Source organism: Rutidosis leptorrhynchoides, chromosome 9, assembly GCF_046630445.1.
Source record: "Rutidosis leptorrhynchoides isolate AG116_Rl617_1_P2 chromosome 9, CSIRO_AGI_Rlap_v1, whole genome shotgun sequence".
Lineage (NCBI taxonomy): Eukaryota > Viridiplantae > Streptophyta > Magnoliopsida > Asterales > Asteraceae > Rutidosis > Rutidosis leptorrhynchoides.
In genome coordinates, this window is record NC_092341.1 from 117,801,753 (window position 1) to 117,823,035 (window position 21,283).

The window sequence follows — 21,283 nt, forward strand, 5'->3', positions numbered from 1 at the left end:
TGAATGAATTTTATCTCTATGTATGGGATGTATATTGAAATATAAAATCTTGTGGTCTATTATTATGATTTGATAATATATAGGTTAAACCTATAACTCACCAACATTTTTGTTGACGTTTTAAGCATGTTTATTCTTAGGTGATTATTAAGAGCTTCCGCTGTTGCATACTAAAATAAGGACAAGATTTGGAGTCTATGCTTGTATGATATTATGTAAAAACTGCATTCAAGAAACTTATTTTTGATGTAATATATTCTTATTGTAAACCATTATGTAATGGTCGTGTGTAAACGGTATATTTTAGATTATCATTATTTGATAATCTACGTAATGTTTTTTAAACCTTTATCGATAAAATAAAGGTTATGGTTGTTTTAAAAATGAATGCAGTCTTTGAAAAACGTCTCATATAGAGGTCAAAACCTCGCGACGAAATCAATTAATATGGAACGTTTATAATCAATATGAACGGGACATTTCAATGGTTTTATTTGCCACCTCTAGGTAATACAAATGTGTGATATTTTAATATGTCTAAATATATCAGATTGGATTCATTATGAGTGTACAAGGCGCTGTTGTAAACGGCGTCCGTTGCGACGCCCGTTGCGGCGTTTTGGTGACTAAACTGTTTCGACCTCGTCCCGTTTTCTTATAAGCCGGTCAACGGTCAAAATTCAGGTCAAATGCTGGAAAAATTGTGTCAACGTCGGACAAAAGTCAGAAATTCTGTTAAAATCGGTCATAAGTCGGCCAAATCAATCAAAATTGACTTAGTTTAGTATTCTATTTTGTATTATATTAACGCTAATAGCAATTATAGGTACAAACTTTTCAACGAATGTTTTTTAGCTCTAAAATATGTGTAAATATATATTTATATATATATAAGTCAACATTAGTCAACATCCGTTTCGACCCCGTTTTTTCCGTTGCGACGTTTTGAGGTCGCTACCGTTTCGACCCCGTCTCGCGTCTTTTTCAACCTTGGTACAAGGGCATACAAAATACCTTTGAATTGCTTCCGTAAATGTAACCACTTTGATACAAAATTTAAAAGTCATTGATGTAACCACTTTGATACATAAGGTAAAAGTTACGAGTCTAACTAAATTGTGTTTACAAAAATCGTTATGGCCCGTCAAGTGTTGATCGAGTGGTTGAATTTATCCAAATTTAACTAATATCTCTTATGGGACCAGGTTTAATCGCTTGGCAGCGTTAGTCTTATAATACTGATTGCCATTTGTTTGTTGATTTACACTTGCAATAAAAAAAATCAGTTTAAGAAAAATGATTGTCAAATTTTGTTGTAGGTAGGAGTCATGATGGTGGAACAGATATCACATGGAGGAAGATATGCATTAAACTAATTCAATTACGATATGTGAAGTCTGATAATCTGAGGGTTGCTCCTTATAAACCTAACTTTGCAATTTGATTTACTGCGGCATAATGATTCCTTCCCAAGCGTGGCTAAAAACATTTTTACGATATTAGATTTTGAAAAGCTTGGTTTCTGGGATTTCTGTATAGGTTTGCAGTGACTTTCTAATGTAATTACTTTACTAAATAATTGTATAAGTTGAACTATTTTGATGTGGTTGTTTACAGATTTATGGAGTTGTATTAAAGATTATGTGTCGAAGCAATTGTCTAGCAACAATGACCCAAATCTGTCTAAAAGTCCAGGTATTACTTTTTCTCTAACAGTCAAATGGATAAAGCTTTCAGAAGTGGTTAAAGTGAAAACAGCTAGAATGACCCAAATGGGTTGGAACTTCGAAGTTGCTTGAAACATACACAAAATGACAAAATTTATCAAACTTCTTAATGAACTTAAAAAAAAAAAAAAAAAAAAAAAAAAAGGACCTAGGTTGTTATTATAATATTATTAGCTTTTTTCATCAACATATTTGAATTTTGAAAAATTAATTATGTTAAGAAGTAATTCATCTTTATAAACCGCTACTCAACCTTGTGTGTATACTCGGGGTATTTATTCATATATTTTCTTATGTTTTCTCGACCAGTTGTCACGAACAAACATGGTAATGCATTGGATGAACTGAGTGAGGCATTAAGGGAAAAGAAATTAGAGTTAATGGAGATAAATGAAGAGATGAAGAAAGATTCAGGGAGGAACAAATGGTCATATAGAGCTTTAAGAGGTAGTGTACTTAGTCCAACAATGGCTATGTTAAGATCTCTAATAACATATAATCTCGGCGCACTCTGTTTCAGATGATCTGATTCATCATACCGTTAATTGATATAACGTTATGCATTTTCAGTTTTTTTGATTAAGAGTCGCCGTGCAACGCACGGGCTCTTAAAGGCTAGTGTATATATATATATATATATATATATATATATATATATATATATATATATATATATATATATATATATATAGTGATAATAAATAATAATAAGCTAATAAGATACTAACATGTATTAACTACCAATCAAATAGAGTAAGTACGTAAAACTAAAAGAGAACGCATTATTGGGACAGTTGGTTCCAACTTTTTAGTAAAGGTAGAATACCACATTAAACCAAACACCCCTTGTTTCACCTACACGTGCCACGTACCCTTCATCTTTAACGTGTCACCATCTTTTGACGTCGGAAACCATGTCAACATCCGCCCAATATCCCCCATAAATACTCCCCCTTTCATCTTCCATTTTCTCCATTCTCTTTTATTATTTCCATCCCAACCAACAAAAGAAGAAAAAAAATGACATCAACAACAATTCAAGAAAACCCACCCCAAAAACCATCTTTCCCAATTCACTTACACTTCATTGACATATGTTACAAAATCAAGATTGCTCAAAACAACACAAAAAATGGACTCATCACAACCATGTTTAAAAGTGGTAATAAGTATTCAAATGACTCCATAATTCAAGAACGCACCATTTTAAATGGGATCACTGGCATGGTTCACCCGGGTGAACTCATGGCAGTTTTAGGTCCATCCGGAAGTGGAAAATCAACTCTTTTAAACGCACTAGCCGGAAGACTACCTTCACATTACTTCACCGGTTCAGTACTTGCAAACGGCCGAAAACTTACTAAAAATATACTAAAACACACCGGTTTTGTAACCCAAGATGATGTTTTATACCCGCACTTAACAGTGCGAGAAACATTGATTTTCTGCGCCCTGTTACGTCTCCCGAAGAGTCTAACTCGTAAGGAGAAGACACAAGTCGCAGATTTAGTTATAACTGAGTTAGGATTGTCTAAATGTGAAGATACCATAATTGGTAACACATTTATTCGCGGGGTTTCGGGTGGAGAGAGAAAGCGTGTGAGCATTGCACATGAAATGTTAATAAACCCAAGTTTACTGATTTTAGATGAGCCGACGTCAGGTTTAGACTCGACGTCTGCTCATAGGCTTGTGTCAACATTGTCAGGGTTGGCACATAATAAACAGAAGACGGTTGTGACATCAGTTCATCAACCGTCTAGTAGAGTTTTTCAAATGTTTGATACGGTTCTTGTTTTATCGGAAGGAAGGTGTATTTATTTCGGAAAAGGATGTGATGCGATGAAGTATTTCGAGATGGTTGATTTTCGACCCATGTTTCCGATGAACCCAGCGGATTTCTTGCTGGATCTTGCAAATGGTACGTTTAGTTTATTTTCTTTTGCAAAACTGTATTACTGTATTTTTTTTAGGCAGTCATAAGTTGACTTGTTGACTTGTTGAGTGTGTCCATCTGTGTTTCTGTTTATTGTGTCGTAACCTCAAACAAGTATTGGCTGCCATGAAAATGAAATGACTAGTTGGTAAGATGAAGCCAAAAACTCATAACTCATTGACATTAATATAGTAAAGACTTAAGTATATATGCATAATATTATGTAATAATTATAATTATGATTATGATTATGATTATGATTAGAAAATATGTTTAAATGAGACTAAACAAGCAACTGAAATAAATTAAGGATTTTGGATTATGTAAATGATACAATAAACGTAGTATATTATTAAATACATTTAGAATACATTCTTTATTAGTCTCACACACACACATACACACAAGTAATGTATGTATGTATGTATGTATGTATGTATGTATGTATGTATGATCCAATGAGAACTTTTTTAGTGTGAGAACTCTAGGAACTCCAAAATACACTCAAATACACTAAAATTCGAGAAAAAAGGAGAGTTCGAGAAAAAAAAAAAAAAAAAGGAAATTCGAGCAAAAATGAAAAACACGGACGAACAAAAAATTCATTGTCGAACAAATTTTTCCTTTTTTTGTTCGAATACCAAAATGTAGAACACATTTTGTTCGAATATCGCGATTTTTGTTCGAATATCGCGATTTTTGTTCGAATACAGCTGTGTTCTACTATTTTTTTTGCTCGACTACCAAAAATGTAGAACACAAAAATTGTTTGCCCGCCTTTTCTTCTTCTTCGAATATCATGTTTTTTGTTCGAATTGCTTATTTTTGTTCGGCCGTGTTTTTTTGTTCGAATTTTCTGTTTTTTGCTTGACTATCCTCTTTTTTGCTCGTCCGTGTCCCTTTTTGCTTGAACTTTAGTGTATTTGGGGGTATTTTGGAGTTCTCAGGGTTCTCACACAAGAAAAATTCTTATTTAATCCTTCTACTATATATATATATATATATATATATATATATATATATATATATATATATATATATATATATATATATATATTACTTGAAGTAATTGATCATCTCTAGCCGCCGAGGCATAGAGTACCAACTTGTATACGTGCCCCCACTAATAAAAGGTTGAGATAGATACATGCATGAATTATCAATATGGATAATAATATTACTCCGTACATGTAATAAAACATATTTACGATAAAAGATAAAGATTTATAAAATCGAGTAATATAAAGTTAATTACATTACAAATTCAGCTACCTTCTTGTTGTATCCTTGTTTATGTTTCAAGGCTCGCCACTTTTTTCTTGTATCCTTCGTTTGATGGGCGTTCTCATACTTATTTATATATATATATATATATATATATATATATATATATATATATATATATATATATATATAAAAGTATGCACTCTAATTAAATTAGTTCTTTATAGATTATCACCATGTTATATTATATTATGAAAATGAAAATTTCATGTAACTAAAATCAGTAAAAAATTAAGGATTCGTTTTTGAGAAAATATATAAGAACTTCGAGATATAGTGGTGAGATTGTGAGAAACTGAGAGGGACGGTCGTGGGAGCATTTAAATATAATATTTTAAGGATTAATATCTGGTAAAAAGCATCTTAAAAAATTAACATATCATATCATCTACATAATAAAATCATGAACCTATGATGTTCTACATTCATGGCTATTTTTCATATGTATAAATACAATATAATATTAATACCGTTTGGCAATTTGATTTGGTAAGTTAACTAGCTATCCTATCTTAGAGATGTTTCTATCAAGTTAATTAGGTATAGGTATGTATATTCAATGTAGAACGTCAACTAGTGAACTTTATAAAAAAAAACTTAACACAGTCTAATTTTTTTTTTTTTTTAAATAGTTTTTACATATTAACAATGGATGTTTAAGATTTATAAAATCTTTATAACGAACATACATAAAGGGTAGTGATATATCTACCATCATTTTTTTTTTTTTAAAGCAAGAAAAATTCATTAATATTAACAATAATACCCGTATGGGCTACACGAATGGGCTATTTGCAGTGGGCAGCCCAACCCGATTACAGAATCAGCTAAAGGGTTTGTGAGGAGAACAAACCCCATAACAGAACACACACACACACACACACACACACACACACACAATATATATATATATATATATATATATATATATATATATATATATATATATATATATATATATATATATATATATATATTACATTGTACTGAATGAATTAGATTATGAAGAAACTAAGTATGAGTTTGGATTATTTAACCATGTAAGCCAATCTAAATCCAATCCCCGTACCCGATGAGAAATCCAATCGAAAGCCTTGATTTGAATATCGTTCAATAATACCGAAACCGGCCAACTTTTTGCACGAAAAACTTTATTGTTGCGGTTTTTCCAAAGATAATAAGCACAAACCCATTCCGTCGCTTGCCAAATTTTTCCCCCCAATCTTGTCGTAACCGCACCGTTGTTACCTTGAAGAGCCTCATTAACGCTAAAGTTAGAGAAGTTTCCTAGTCCCCACCATTTGTACACTCGACTCCAAAGATCCATAGCATATTTACAAAATATAAGTGAGTGTTCAACCGTTTCTATATCATCATCGCATAGTGGACATATTACACTATGTAGGTCAATCCCCCTTTTATCAAGCTCGCATCTAACCGGAATTCGTTTTTTGATTGCTCTCCAAACGAAAATTTCCAATTTTTTTGGCACGAGCCGATTACGGAGAGTTCCAAAAGCTGACCCACACGATGTGAACATCCCATCATCAATAGCCTCTGACAGACTTTTGACCGTGAATATACCCGAGTTATCCAACGTCCAAGACCAAGAATCACGATTATTAAGATTAAAAGAGAAGTTTGCTAGGATGGTAGATAACTCCAGTAATTCAGAGCCCGTTCTTCCAGAAGGCTGACGAACCCAATCCCATGAGAAGGAAGTACCTAACTTGCTGAACACAATCCTATCTTGGATGGAGCAATTTTTCACGTTTTCAAGCCTGTATAGACGTGGAAATTTCTCACTAAGTGAAAAATTTCCAGCCCATTGTTCCTGCCAAAATGATGTTGTCGAACCGTCCCCAATGATCTTCACAAATGCACTCTTGAATGGAACATTTAAATCTTCAATTGTAGTACCTGCTAAAAAAATATTATACCAAAGACCCGCGGACGAGGAATGAAATGAATCACGCCTCGACCCCAAGCCACCATAAGGACCGTGGATACTTTTAATGACTTTGACCCAAACAGAATTGGTTTCGGTTTTAAACCTCCACCACCATTTCCCCAAAAGAGCCAAATTTTTGCTTTTAAGAGACCCAAAATTTAAACCCCCATTTTCGTATGAAGCAATGACATCCTCCCACTTAACCCTAACACATTTTAGAACCCGAACCCGTCCCGCCCCAAAAGAAGTTACGTCTCACACTCTCGAGTATTTTCAACACACAAGGCGGGACACGAAAAATAGAGAAATAGTACAACGGAAGACTATTGAGGATCGATTTGATTAGCACTACTCTTCCACCGAATGACATCGTTCGCATTTTCCAATCCGAGAGTCTAGTTTTTATTTTCTCAACAATAGGGTTCCAATCTTTTAACTTGTTCATTTTGGAACCAATAGGCAACCCAAGGTAAATGAACGGGAATTTACCTACTTGACAACCGATACGATTCGCCACATGACAAACTTCATCATAATCGACTCCTACACCATAAAGGCAACTTTTTTGAAAGTTGACTTTAAGTCCCGAAGCAAGTTCAAAGCAATTAAGGAGATTACGTAGACTATATGCATTTTCACGAGACCATTCTCCCAAAAACAACGTGTCATCCGCATATTGGAGATGCGAAATTAGGATTTTATCGTTACCGATCTCGACACCCTTGAAAACACCCTTCTCCGTGGCCGCTTTAGTTAAGATATTCAAACCTTCGGCCGCTATAATGAACAAAAAGGGGGATAACGGATCACCTTGTCTAACCCCACGGGATAAGGAAAATTCGTTCGTTGGTGACCCGTTAATAAGGATAGAAATTGATGCCGAACTTAGACAAGCATGGATCCATTTTCTCCATTTATCCCCGAACCCCATACTCTTCATAACTTCCAAGAGAAAATTCCAATTTAAACAATCGAAGGCTTTTTCAAAATCAACTTTGAACAATATCCCCTTTTGCTTTTTTGATTTTAAAAAGTCGATACTTTCGTTGACAATGAGTGCACCATCAAGGATGAAACGATTTTTTAAGAATGCACTTTGCTCGTGACCGATTAGGGCTGGTAATATCCTGCGAAGGCGATTCGAGAGAATTTTGGCAATTATCTTGTAATAGCTACCAATTAAGCTTATTGGTCTAAAATCGCCAAGGCCTAGAGGATCGGTTTTCTTTGGGATCAAAGTGACAAACGAAGCGTTGCATCCTTTTGAAAAGTCGCAATTATTCCAAAACCAATCAATTGCAACAATGAGATCGCCTTTGATGATATCCGAATACTTCTTAAAAAATCGCATGTTGAACCCGTCCGGACCCGGTGCTTTCGTGCTACCACAATCAAAGACAGCATCGTGTATTTCATTTTCATTGAAGGGAAATTCTAACGCATTTGCATCATCATTTGAAATTGAGGGGTAGTGAAGATCCTCAAGGCTCGGTCTATCTATCTCAGGTTCCTTAAAAATGTTGGTGAAGTGATGGAATGCCGCAAGTTTAATGTCTTTAGGATTCTCGTTCCAAACCCCGCTGATAGTTAAGCCTCTGATAGTGAAGATCCACCATCATTTTTACTTCATTGCGTTTTAACCGGTGTTGTTAAAAAATAGTAATGTTAGATGTTTAAAGTTAAACCCCGAATTCTACCCTAGATAATGGATTCATCGAATCGGTTGGCCAGTGGTGGTGTTGATCCTTTGGAATGTGTCGATGTAGGATAAGTGAGAAAGTGAAACGTGTAAAAGACGGATTTATATTGGTATTGCTCTAGTTTAACCCATTTGCATCTATTTATATCGGTATGTTGGTTTCCAACGCCGGTCAAGATACGATTCATAGTTTGGAGTCACTTTCTTTTCATGACTTGCTACCAAATTCAACACACACTTGACACCTATCTATCAATTTTTTACGTCAATATTAATATAGTAAATATATATTAGTAATTTATTATATTTCTCCTTTTGAGCTTTGACCTCTAAACAAAGTATATTATATTATGACCACGTTAAATTAAGAATTTCGATAGTACCAAATATTAGTTTACTATTTGTTATAATTCAGTAGGCTTATAACTACCTTTAGTGGTTTGATTCTTGATGTTATAATTCAGTAAGCTTATAACTACCTTTAATGGTTTGATTCTTGATTAAGAATGCTAATAATGAAGTGTAAGAACAAAGATGATAATGGAGAGAAAGAAAGAAACACTTTGTAAGTGTGAGAAAATGGTGCAAGTTTAATGCTTGCATTCATGGCTATTTATAGCAAAAATATCACAAGTTTAGGTAATACAATAATATTACTTTTGTGTATCAATAATTGACTATCCATTTATATATATATATTTATATATTATAACACTCCCCCTTGGATAGCAATTTTGTTTGTTGAAGATCAACGGTAAGTTACTGCCTCGTTAAAAACCTTGCTAAAGGAAACCCAGTGGGAAAAAAAACTTTAGCTAAGGGAAAAAGAGTGCAGCATGGAGTTTACTCCCCCTCAAGTAGACATCGCTTCAGTTGTTACATCTTTTGAACATGTCTCATACCAATGTTATGAACGTGTGTTCTGAAAATAGCAGTTGGAATTACTTTCGTGAAAAGATCAGCAGAGTTTTTTTTGCTGGATTGAACATATCTCATTTCAATCTCGTTGTCCTTAATGAGATTTTGAGTGTATGAGAAGAATCTAGGAGGTATGTGTTTGGTTCGGTCACTTTTGATATACCCTTCTTTCATCTGTGCTATGCAAGCTGCATTATCTTCATAGATAATTGTTGGACTTTTATCGCGTTCTAGTCCACAAGAATCAGTAATGATTTGTGTCATTGATCTCAACCAAAAACATTTCCGAGTAGCTTCATGTAATGCAATCACTTCGGCATGATTTGATGATGTAGCAACAAGTGTTTGTTTTTGAGAACGCCATGATATTGCAGTACCTCCATTTAGGAATACATATCTAGTTTGAGATTTAGCTTTATGTGGATCAGATAAATAACCTGCATCAGCATAACCAACCAAATCTTGTTTTGATTCGTTAGAATAAAATAATCCTAAATCAGTAGTTCCTCGAAGGTATCGAAATATGTGTTTGATCCCATTCCAGTGTCTTTTGGTAGGAGCAGAGCTGAACCTTGCCAACAAATTAACTGCAAAAGAAATATCAGGTCTTGTACAATTTGTAAGATACATAAGAGCTTCAATTGCACTAAGATATGGTACTTCTGGTCCAAGAATATCTTCATGATCTTCACATGGACGAAATGGATCAGTTTCAACATTGAGTGATCTAACAACCATAGGAGTACTTAATGGTTTTGCCTTGTCCATATTGAAACGTTTCAAAATCTTTTCAGTATATGTTGTTTGATGTACAAGTAAACCATTAGGCATATGCTCAATTTGTAAACCAAGGCAATACTTGATTTTTCCGAGATCTTTCATTTCAAATTCTTTCTTTAGAAGTTGAATGGCTTCATAGATCTCTTTATTTGTACCTATGATGTTAAGATCATCAACATAAACAGCTATGATCACATATCCGGATGTTGTTTTCTTAATGAAAACACAAGGGCAAGTAAAGTTATTTGTATACCCTTTGCTTATCAAGTAATCACTTAATCGGTTATACCACATACGTCCCGATTGTTTTAACCCATATAAAGATCTTTGTAATTTAATCGAATACATTTCTTTGGGTTTTGCATTTGATGCTTCTGGTACCTTAAATCCTTCAGGTATCTTCATATATATATCACTATCAAGTGATCCATATAGGTAAGCAGTCACAACATCCATGAGATGCATTTCTAAATTTTTAGAAACTGTCAGGCTGATTAAGTACCTAAAAGTAATTGCATCCATAACAGGGGAATAAGTTTCTTCATAATCAATTCCCGGTCTTTGAGAAAAACCTTGAGCTACAAGTCTAGCTTTATACCTTGTAACTTCATTTTTCTCATTTCTTTTTCGGACAAAAATCCATCTGTATCCTACAGGTTTCACATCTTTAGGAGTGAGAATGATGGATCTGAAAACTTTTCTTTTATTGAGTGATTCTAATTCAGCTCGTATTGCTTCTTTCCATTGAGCCCAATCATGTCTATTTTGACATTCAACCATAGATGTTGGTTCTGGATCATCATCATTATTCATGATGTCATATGCAACATTAAATGAAAATTTCTCATCAAGATTTTTCATTTCATTTCGGTTCCATAATATTTTTGAATATGCATAATTGATTGCAATTTCTGTATTGACATCATCAATCTCCTCTGCAGTAGGGGTACTGATTTGTGGTTCTTCTTGAACACTTTCTTTTACTTCATTATCAGCTGATTTTCTTTTTCGAGGATTTTTATCCTTTGAACCAATTGGTCTTCCACGTTTCTGACGTGGCAAAGATTCATGAGTCACGTTATTGCCAGCTTTTGGAATTTCAATTCGAGCTGGAGTATTTACTGCTGGTATATATGATTTTGTCACCGTTTTTGTATCTGTAAATGTATCAGGCAATTGATTTGCAAGTTCTTGTATATGAATTATCTTTTGAACTTCTGTCTCGCATTCTTTTGTGCGAGGATCAAGATACTTTAATTGAGGTTCACACCATGAAACATCATTTTCTTTATTTTTCATTTCTCCCCCTAATCTAGGGAACAATGTTTCATTAAAATGACAATCAGCAAAACGTGCTGTAAAAACGTCACATGTCATAGGTTCAATATACCTTAATATTGAAGATGTTTCATATCCAACATATATTCCCAACCTCCTTTGAGGACCCATTTTTGTACGTTGTGGTGTCGCAATTGGAACATACACTGCACAACCAAATGTTCTAAGATGGGAAATATTTGGCTCTTGACCAAAAGCAAGTTGTAGGGGGAATATTTATGACTTGCACTTGGTCTGATGCGAATCAATGCAGCAGCATGTAAAATTGCATGACCCCATATAGATACAGGGATTTTTGTTCTCATTATCAATGGTCTAGCGATTAACTGTAAACGTTTAATCAATGACTCGGCTAAACCATTTTGTGTATGCACATGAGCAACAGAATGTTCAACAACAATTCCTATAGACATGCAATAGTCATTAAATGCTTGAGATGTAAATTCACCAGCATTATCAAGTCTCACCCTTTTAATGGTGTAATCAGAAAATGAGCTCTCAATTTAATAATTTGGGCAAGAAATTTTGCAAATGCCACATTACGGCTTGATAACAGACAAACATGAGACCATCTGCTAGATGCGTCTATTAGAACCATGAAATATCTAAATGGTCCACATGGTGGATGAATTGGTCCACATATATCACCTTGAATTCTTTCAAGAAACATTGGTGATTCTTTCTCAACCTTAAGTGGTGAGGGTCTAGTTATCAATTTTTCAAGAGAGCAAGATGTACATGGAACCATTGTATCATGATGGATTTTTCTATCCTTTAGTAGATGTCCATGAGTACATTCAATAATCCTTTTCATCATTGTTGATCCTGGATGACCTAATCTGTTATGCCATAAACTGAATACACCAGGATCAATATATTTTTCGTTAACTACCATATGTATTTCTGGTACATTTATATGTGTATAATGTAATCCAGAACTAAGTCTTGGCAGTTTTTCAACCACATGACTCTTGTCAGTGATACTTAAATATTTCTCATTTTCTGTTGTCACTGACTGATAATCATACCCGTTAAGGTATATGTCGGAGAAATTCAATAAATTTCTGCTTGACTTGGGAGAAAATAAGGCATCATTTATTAAAAATTTTGTACCATTTGGTAGTATGAAATTTGCCTTTTCTATCCCTTTTATCAAGTTAGCAGGTCCTGATATTGTATGTATAGTTCCTTCCGTTGGTTTTAGATCAATAAAATATTTCTCGAATTTAAGTATAGTGTGTGTAGTTCCACTGTCTGCTATACAGAGATCTCCACCACTTGATTGATGTTGTATTCCAGCAAAATTCATATTGAACTTTATATATAAGAAATAAATAGTGAGTACATTAATATTACACAATATTTTACACGCAAATAGATAGTACTGAAACATTTAGCAAACATAATGACAAAGACAGACGATATTAAATCGTTTATTTTTTGAAAGACACACAACTTAAACATTCAAGAAATCTTCATATAAATCAGATGGTTTCTCAGTGACTGTTGGATCGACGTTATCCACAGTTTACTTCCTTTTCTTTATCTTTCAGCGAATCCTGATACATCTTAACAAGATGTTTAGATGTTCGGAAAGTATTAGCCCAGTGGCCCATTCTACCACATCTGTAGCAAGATTCTTCAGAATTTTTAGAAGAATTTTCTTCAACATCTTGTTTAGTGGGCTTGTTTTGTGGTTGATATTTATATTTTCGTGGATTATTATTTCTTTGATCACCACGGCCACGACCACGACCACGTCCTCGCCCAATACCATTACCATAAGGATGGTTTCTACCATAGTTATGGCTTTTGGCATGATGATGGTGATGGTTATTATAACCACGACCTTGCACGCGTCCTTGTCCCTGTTTATAATTATTTGCAGTATTTGCTTCTGGGATTGCAAGTGTACCAGTAGGACGGGATTGCTGATTTTTCATTAATAGTTCATCATTTTGCTCTGCAACTAAGAGATATGAATTAAGTTCAGGATATGTTTTGAACTTTAGCATTCTCAAATTTCTTTGCACTGTGATGTTTGCAGAATTCATTGTGGAGAAAGTTTTCTCCATCATGTCTGCATCACTTATTTCATGTCCACAGAATTTAAGTTGTGAACATGTATTATACAGAGCTGAGCTATATTCATTTACTTTCTTAAAGTCTTAACCTTAATGTTCTCCATTGTTCCATAGCAGCTGGAAGTAAATTTTCTCTTTGATTATTGAATCTGCTTTTGAGACCTTCCCATAAAACATGGGGATCTTCTACAGTCACATAATTATTTTGTAAGCATTCATCAATATGTTGATGAATAAAGCAACATGCCGTTGCTTGTTCTTTTTCAGAACAAGTGTTGTTTTCATTTATGGCTTCAAGAATGCCCATTGATTTAAGATGCATTTTTACTTTTATTACTCATGGCATGTAGTTGTTTTCAGTTGATTCTAAAGGAGTAAATTTAAGCTTTTCCAGATTCGACATTTTCTATTAAAACAAACAACATGATAAATTATAGTCACTTTATATTCATAAGTATATAAACATTAAACATAAATTTAATATAACATAAATGATAAGTAGGTGACAGTATCGACCATATGTAAGCAATCATTAATAAATGTTATATAACATAAATATAAATATTAATAAACATAAATGATAATTAGGCGACAGTGTCGGCCATATAAATGTTAGATAATAGAAATATAAATGTTAGTAACATAAATGATAATTAGGCGACAGTGTCGGCCATATAAATGTTAGATAATTGAAATATAAATGTTAGTAACATAAATGATAATTAGACGACAGTGTCGACCATATATTGTTCAGGTGGTATAACCGACCATATATCATTTAGGTGGCAGAGCCAACCATAATTAGTATTAAGATTATCGTGCTGATAACGTGTTATAATTCAGTAGGCTTATAACTACCTTTAGTGGTTTGATTCTTGATGTTATAATTCAGTAGGCTTATAACTACCTTTAATGGTTTGATTCTTGATTAAGAATGCTAATAATGAAGTGTAAGAACAAAGATGATAATGGAGAGAAAGAAAGAAACACTTTGTAAGTGTGAGAAAATGGTGCAAGTTTAATGCTTGCATTCATGGCTATTTATAGCAAAAATATCACAAGTTTAGGTAATACAATAATATTACTTTTGTGTATCAATAATTGACTATCCATTTATATATATATTTATATATTATAACATTGTTAGATTTTTTAGGGGTAGATATATAATCAAAATGTGATATCACTATGTCATGTATCATCAAATGTACCTTAAAATATTGAATTATACAACACTTTAAATCACAAACACATTAGATAATATACTGTTAAAATAGTGTATTGATCATTTCTAATAAGAAAAATCCAGCATGAGTAATTATAAGTTTAAAATTAAAGTTATTAATTTTAGATTTGATATCCTTCTATAAAATTAAATATATTTATTTAATAAATATTTCAAATCAGATTATATACGTTTGTCACAAAAGCCAAATCACTTGTCATTATCATGATTTCGAAAGAGCATCTTTACCTCAAAGGGAACTAGCAATAAAACATGTTACCAATTAAAAACTTTAATGTATTATTTATTGATGTAGTGGGGAATAAAGTTTCTTCCATACTTTTTCTCGTATTGAAAGTTAACAAAGTTGAACAATTTGTATGGTTTTTAATTACTATACTCAATTATGAATAGTGATACCTTTAATTTAGATCACAACATTTATATTTATACTTTTTTCTATGTACACACATTCTAGATATCTAATATATCTCTCTGTTTTCTTGATTCATATCATATGTTAGGTAATAGTTAACTATCTAAATTGATGAGTTTCATATTTTCTTGATTTATATGCTGGCGATAAATTCGCTAATTAAATTGAAAATGGAACAAAAATGCATTAATTAATTATACAATACAACTAAATTAGTTCATATAAATTTATCAAGTTCGATAACGAATTAGTTAAACATATACAAGTTGCAATATTGTAGATTACAATGAACAAATATGTATTGTATTAGGTAGTAGTATATTAGTATATCTATGATTATTAGATCTTCATTTATTTGGATTAAAATCCTTTCATCGTTTAGTAAGTGCAAGTAGGGGAAAAATAGATAATTAATTGATACGGTTAGATAATCATTTGGAATACACAACATATATTAGAATTAGATACTTATATTTATCTAATTAATCTAGTTTAAATGTTCCTTTAAGATTAATCAGATTAAATTTAAGTGATAGAGGTAAGAGGCATATGACATCATTGCTTACGTAAATTAACTTGATAGACCATTTTTTCACAAAGTTATTCTAGTTCATGAGGTATGAAACCATTGTCTCCAACATGGTGTACGCTTTTTATTACCAAAAGCATGCTACGTGCCACATTTTGCAATATATGTTTACAAATCCCGTTATAAAAAACAAAATTTGTTTGGTTATTATCATTTATCATTTGGTTTATTGCTTAGCATGCTAAATTATTGAGATATGATTATATAACTTTGATAATACATAGTTATAAAGTTGCACTTTTTTATATGGATGATATACATTTCCTTGTTTATTATTAAAGAATACATTCCCTTTAATTACTACCAATCAAATTATAATTCACACTTTATGAAAAGGCTTGTTTCAATACTTAAAGGCTGTCACATTAAATTGTCATTTTTTTCTCAACTATCATATCCTCATAAAATGTTTTTTTTTTTAACGGCAGAAGAATTTTTTAAAGCTGCTAACAAGAAGCTAGAAAAATAAATTACAGAGTGTCCATTGAATTTTAGTTGAATATTGTAACCACAATGACCAATTGATTCTAGATTTTTTATATCTAGAAAACAACCAAAAAAATAAAGAAACAATAATATTGTTCAAAACATGAGATTTTCGAAAGCTAGCATAATTGAGGGCGTAGCTATTTCTAAATGTATTCGAAACAATAATATCCTCATAAAATTAGATTTAAAGTCAGTAGTAACACTTTTTTAAGTGATCATGAAAAGAGTTCTAAACAGTTATAGAATAAACTGCCATACTCAATTGACCCATAACATTAGGGATGGCAATGGATACCTGATCCAGTGGATATCCATCCGATCCACCCGATTATTCGTGGATATGGACGAAAAAATTTCATCCATGGATGAACCCGCTTCAACCCGAAATAACTAAATATATAAATTTATCACTCAAATTAGTATCATTTATGTAGTGATATTTCATTAATTATATTCATATTCATCTTTCGTTATATTTTCTCTAAAATATAACTTTATTCTTATATTTTGTTTTGTTTAATTTAAATGTATTTATTGTACTTTGGTGGTTTAAATGTGATTTCATGTAATTAAAAGTAAGCAACTTACATGTTGATATCTTTACACATTTAATAAGCTATTTATTGAATATTTGTTATATAGATTAGTAAAAATGTGACTTTCGGTCGCATAAACTATTAAAAAATATTACTTTTGATCGTATATAATGAACCACCGCTTATAATTGTTAAAAATAAGATAAATTTAAACGGATATGGATAATTATCCATTAACTTGCTTCACCCGACGGATATGAATATGGATACTGCCTCACCCGATCCATATCCGATTCATTGCCGTCCCTAATAACATACCATATATTATATATTATCATGTTCATAGTATTATTTAATTATAGTTATATACATGATAAGTTTTACATGGAAAGGTGTAGATCTACTCTATTTTAGTGATAAAACAACTTATTCTCAAACAAAATTTTGTGAGTTAATGTAGTCACATGTGATGAGGGTCAATAATACTCTTAAAGTGACACACTTTTGTGATAATAAAGTGGTTTAGGGTGGGTGGTTGTCGTTTATTCCATTAGTAGTGATTTAGTGCACTTCTTCTTTACAACACCAATATTATATTCACCACCTTTTCTTTATTTAATTATACATTTTTTATATATACTTGTTTGTACATTTACTTTTAATATCTTTCAAACTAGGATCCTTATATCTTTAGTTAACACACCTAAATTAATTGTACATAAAATTAGTAATTTTGTGGAGTCGGCAACTTGATTGTGTAATTATTTCGTATGTGTTAACGACGGTTCTAAAGACATGACAACTCTAAATCCTTTAGTTAAGAAAAAAAATACTTATTTCTATAAGGAATTGGCATAAATGTTCAAACTACTTTAATACTCAATTACTCATATATATAATATATAATATATAATATACTATATACTATTCTAGTCATTATGCTTTATGTGCATTTACTCTTTAATTATTGAACAAGTTAACAGTATTCTGATACCGTCTAACGGGTAAACATGAACAAGTTAACAGTATTCTGATACCGTCTAACGGGTAAACAGGCAAGCAGGTAAGTGGACAAAAACTATTTTATATGGACGAGTATTTTTATACATACAGATGTGCGCGTGAAAATGGTTAATTTGTGGCCGTTTCAGGCCTATTCCAACCTTTTCTCTTATCGACCCAATATATGTTGCTAATAAGATTTAAACCTAAAACGCGTTGTGAGAATATCTACTGGTAAATGGTTTAATGTAAAATGCAAAAAACTGTTCGTCTGTTCCTAAAAAGCAAATAAATTGTTACATATGGAGTATATTACAAGTGTTAAAGTAATTAAAACAGAGTTTTGTTCCAAAAATTTTTCCTTTGTCTCATTTGTGTACTTTTTCAACTATATGTTTGTTATCCCTTTATATCTCCATCTGCTTTTCATATTTTTTATGATTAGGATGATTGGCAACATTGTGTTAGCTATGACTTGATTTAATTCTGCTAGGTGTGTCGCAACATGACTCAATTAACGACAAAGAGAGACCAAACATAAGGAAAACTTTGACATCCTCGTACAACGATTTACTAGCGTCGAAAGTAAAGGATGCATGCTTAAATACTGCGTCGAAACAACATATGCCGATAAAGAATCAAGAATCGAAAGAGTACCGAACTAAATGCACAAACGGCGTCAACACATGGTTTAACGAATTCACAATTCTAATCCAAAGAAGCCTTAAAGAAAGAAAACACGAAACATTTAACCCTCTTCGTGTTTTTCAAGTAATCACGGCCTCATTATTAGCTGGCTTCATGTGGTGGAATTCGGATTATAGAGATATTCAAGATAGACTCGGTTTACTATTCTTCTTTTCGATATTTTGGGGTGTTTTTCCATCGTTTAATGCAGTTTTTGCGTTCCCACAAGATCGAGCGGTTTTTACTAAAGAACGAGCTTCCGGTATGTACTCACTTTCATCGTATTTTATGGCTCGAATAGTTGGAGATGCACCTATGGAACTTATTCTACCAACTCTGTTTCTCACAATAACTTATTGGATGTGTGGGCTAAAACCCGAACTATGGGCCTTCATTTTAACATTGCTAATATTATTAGCGTACGTTCTCGTATCACAAGGACTTGGGTTTGCGGTTGGTGCGATTATAATGGACGCAAAACAAGCGTCGACAGTAGTAACTGTAACAATGCTTGCGTTTGTTTTAACCGGAGGTTATTATGTACATAAAGTACCCGCGTTTATGGCTTGGATGAAATATATTTCGTCGACGTTTTATAGTTACAGGTTACTTATTCATGTGCAATATGGGCAAGGAAGGGATATATGGTATTTGTTGGGGTGTTTTCAATATGGAGATAAACACGCGAGTTGTAAGTTTATTGAAGACGATATTGAGGGTCAAATGTCGATTGGTTCGTGTATAAGTATTATGGTTATTATGTTTTTTGGTTATAGATTATTGGCTTACCTTGCGCTTAGGCGAATTAAGGCTTGAGTGAAGGAAATAAAGGTTTTGTGACTGCCTGTACTGGCGTAACAGTAGGATGAAACGCACGCGCAATGTTGCGGTTAACGCATTCAAGGAAGCATACTTGAATAAATGTAAAGGATCTCATATGTTCTTCAGTTTCGTTCTTTCGTAATTATATATAGAAAAAAATAATTTTTTTTGCTATTTAGTTTCATGCTTTGTTGGGTACCAAATTGTTGGCATACTACTGGGGGCCGAATGGATCGCTTCGGGCTACTTTTTCTTATCTCTAAAGAAAGAAACAGGTAAATAAGAAAACTCCTTAGGAAATGGGTCATGGGTCAAAAGTCGCCCGATCGAAGTGTATATTCATAAGCTCTCTTAAATGGTTAATTATATAAAAAAACTAATTTCTTAATTGTTATTTTTGGTACCATTTTTATGAGTGTTTCGAATCAAACCAAACCCGTTTTAAGTCACTGCCCAACTCATGTAACCTACGACCTATCTGCTTTTACAGTTTTACCCATACTGGGGATGTAGAGTGAAGATGAACTAATCAAGAAAATTTCATTTAGGTCAAGTGTAATGTATTTCTCTTCAACTTAAGAAGATAAGTTATCAGAGTCTATTTAGAAACAGATCGAAGAGTCGCTCAAATACTTGTGAATAAGTACTACGCAGCTAAATGTAACATAGTCTGCATTATTCGGAACGAACTCTGAATGAGTGATGTACATATAAGAATACAACTCCTGCTTTTGTATGTTAAAATTGTGGTAAAACAAAGTCATTAGGCACTTATTTGGTGCTACTAAATTTAGATTCTAGATATTGGTATTGGTTTGATACAATATAAAATAAAATATAATGGACTACTAGTAAGTACTACAAGCGAAGCCACATTATATTCTATGGGGTCATATGACCCCAACGAATTTTGATGGCGTAGTATCATTCATGTATTAATACTTGTTCTTCATTTGAATTTTTCAAGCTGTCACTGACATACATCAACTTTTATCAACTCTAACCCGACCCACCTCAATCCAACATCGATAACGCACCTTCTGACCCTTTCAATCTTGAAGACCTTATTAACATCACCAAGAAAAAACCCAAAACCAAACAAAAACTCTCCTCCGGTTTTAAACCCAAACTAATCCCTAAAGAGAAAGAACGTCCATTTAAGAGAAGTGTTAAAGATGATATATTGAAAAACAACACCTCGACACGCATACCTACCGATGCCCCTCTCCCTAATCCGAAAACCAGGCCTAGATCAAACATGCTCTACATGAAACACCTAGCAAGAAGTGGCCAAAAATTACGATTCTCACAACTATCGAAGCGTAGCAAAACACCATCATTAAACGAGGATAACTCTTTTGGACACAATCGCGCTGCTGACACTTCCACAGGTCGATGTCACAATAAAATTCCATCGGGTTCCTCAACTGACAAAAGCCTGGACACTAAGGATTTTGGAAACAACATCGGTATCCAATGGAACTCCCGGTAATCTCACTCCTCTTATTTCGTTTTTTATTATCATTCATAATGTGTACGATATCTCTTAACATTCGGGGACTTGGGCAAATGGGTAAAATCTCATGGCTAAAACGAATCTGCAACAAAGAAAAACCGGTAATACTTGGTCTTCAAGAAACTAAAAGTGAACAAACGCAAGACAACATCATTGAATCATTCTGGGGAAACCCCGACTTCAAATTTGTTCAAAAAGACTCGATTGGTGCATCGGGTGGGATCATCACTATATGGGATTGTAATTCTTTCACCTTCGACCACG

The 21,283-nt window shown here is 33.0% G+C and overlaps 1 protein-coding gene across 2 annotated transcripts; it reads left to right on the forward strand.

The window, feature by feature from the left end:
* Positions 1–2,776: 2,776 nt before the first annotated feature.
* LOC139867022 (ABC transporter G family member 25-like) lies at positions 2,777–20,124 on the forward strand. Of its 2 annotated transcripts, XR_011765727.1 has the most exons (3): positions 2,777–3,648; positions 18,488–19,778; positions 19,994–20,124. XR_011765727.1 is itself a non-coding variant. In XM_071855332.1 (2 exons), exons 1-2 carry the CDS (start codon positions 2,877–2,879, stop codon positions 19,495–19,497), a joined length of 1,782 nt encoding a protein of 593 aa, XP_071711433.1. In that variant the 5' UTR covers positions 2,777–2,876; the 3' UTR covers positions 19,498–19,866. The 2 variants fall into 2 exon arrangements, 1 of the variants encoding a protein (XP_071711433.1); XM_071855332.1 differs by lacking the exon at positions 19,994–20,124 and having other exon boundaries at positions 18,488–19,866.
* The last annotated feature ends 1,159 nt before the right edge of the window (positions 20,125–21,283 follow it).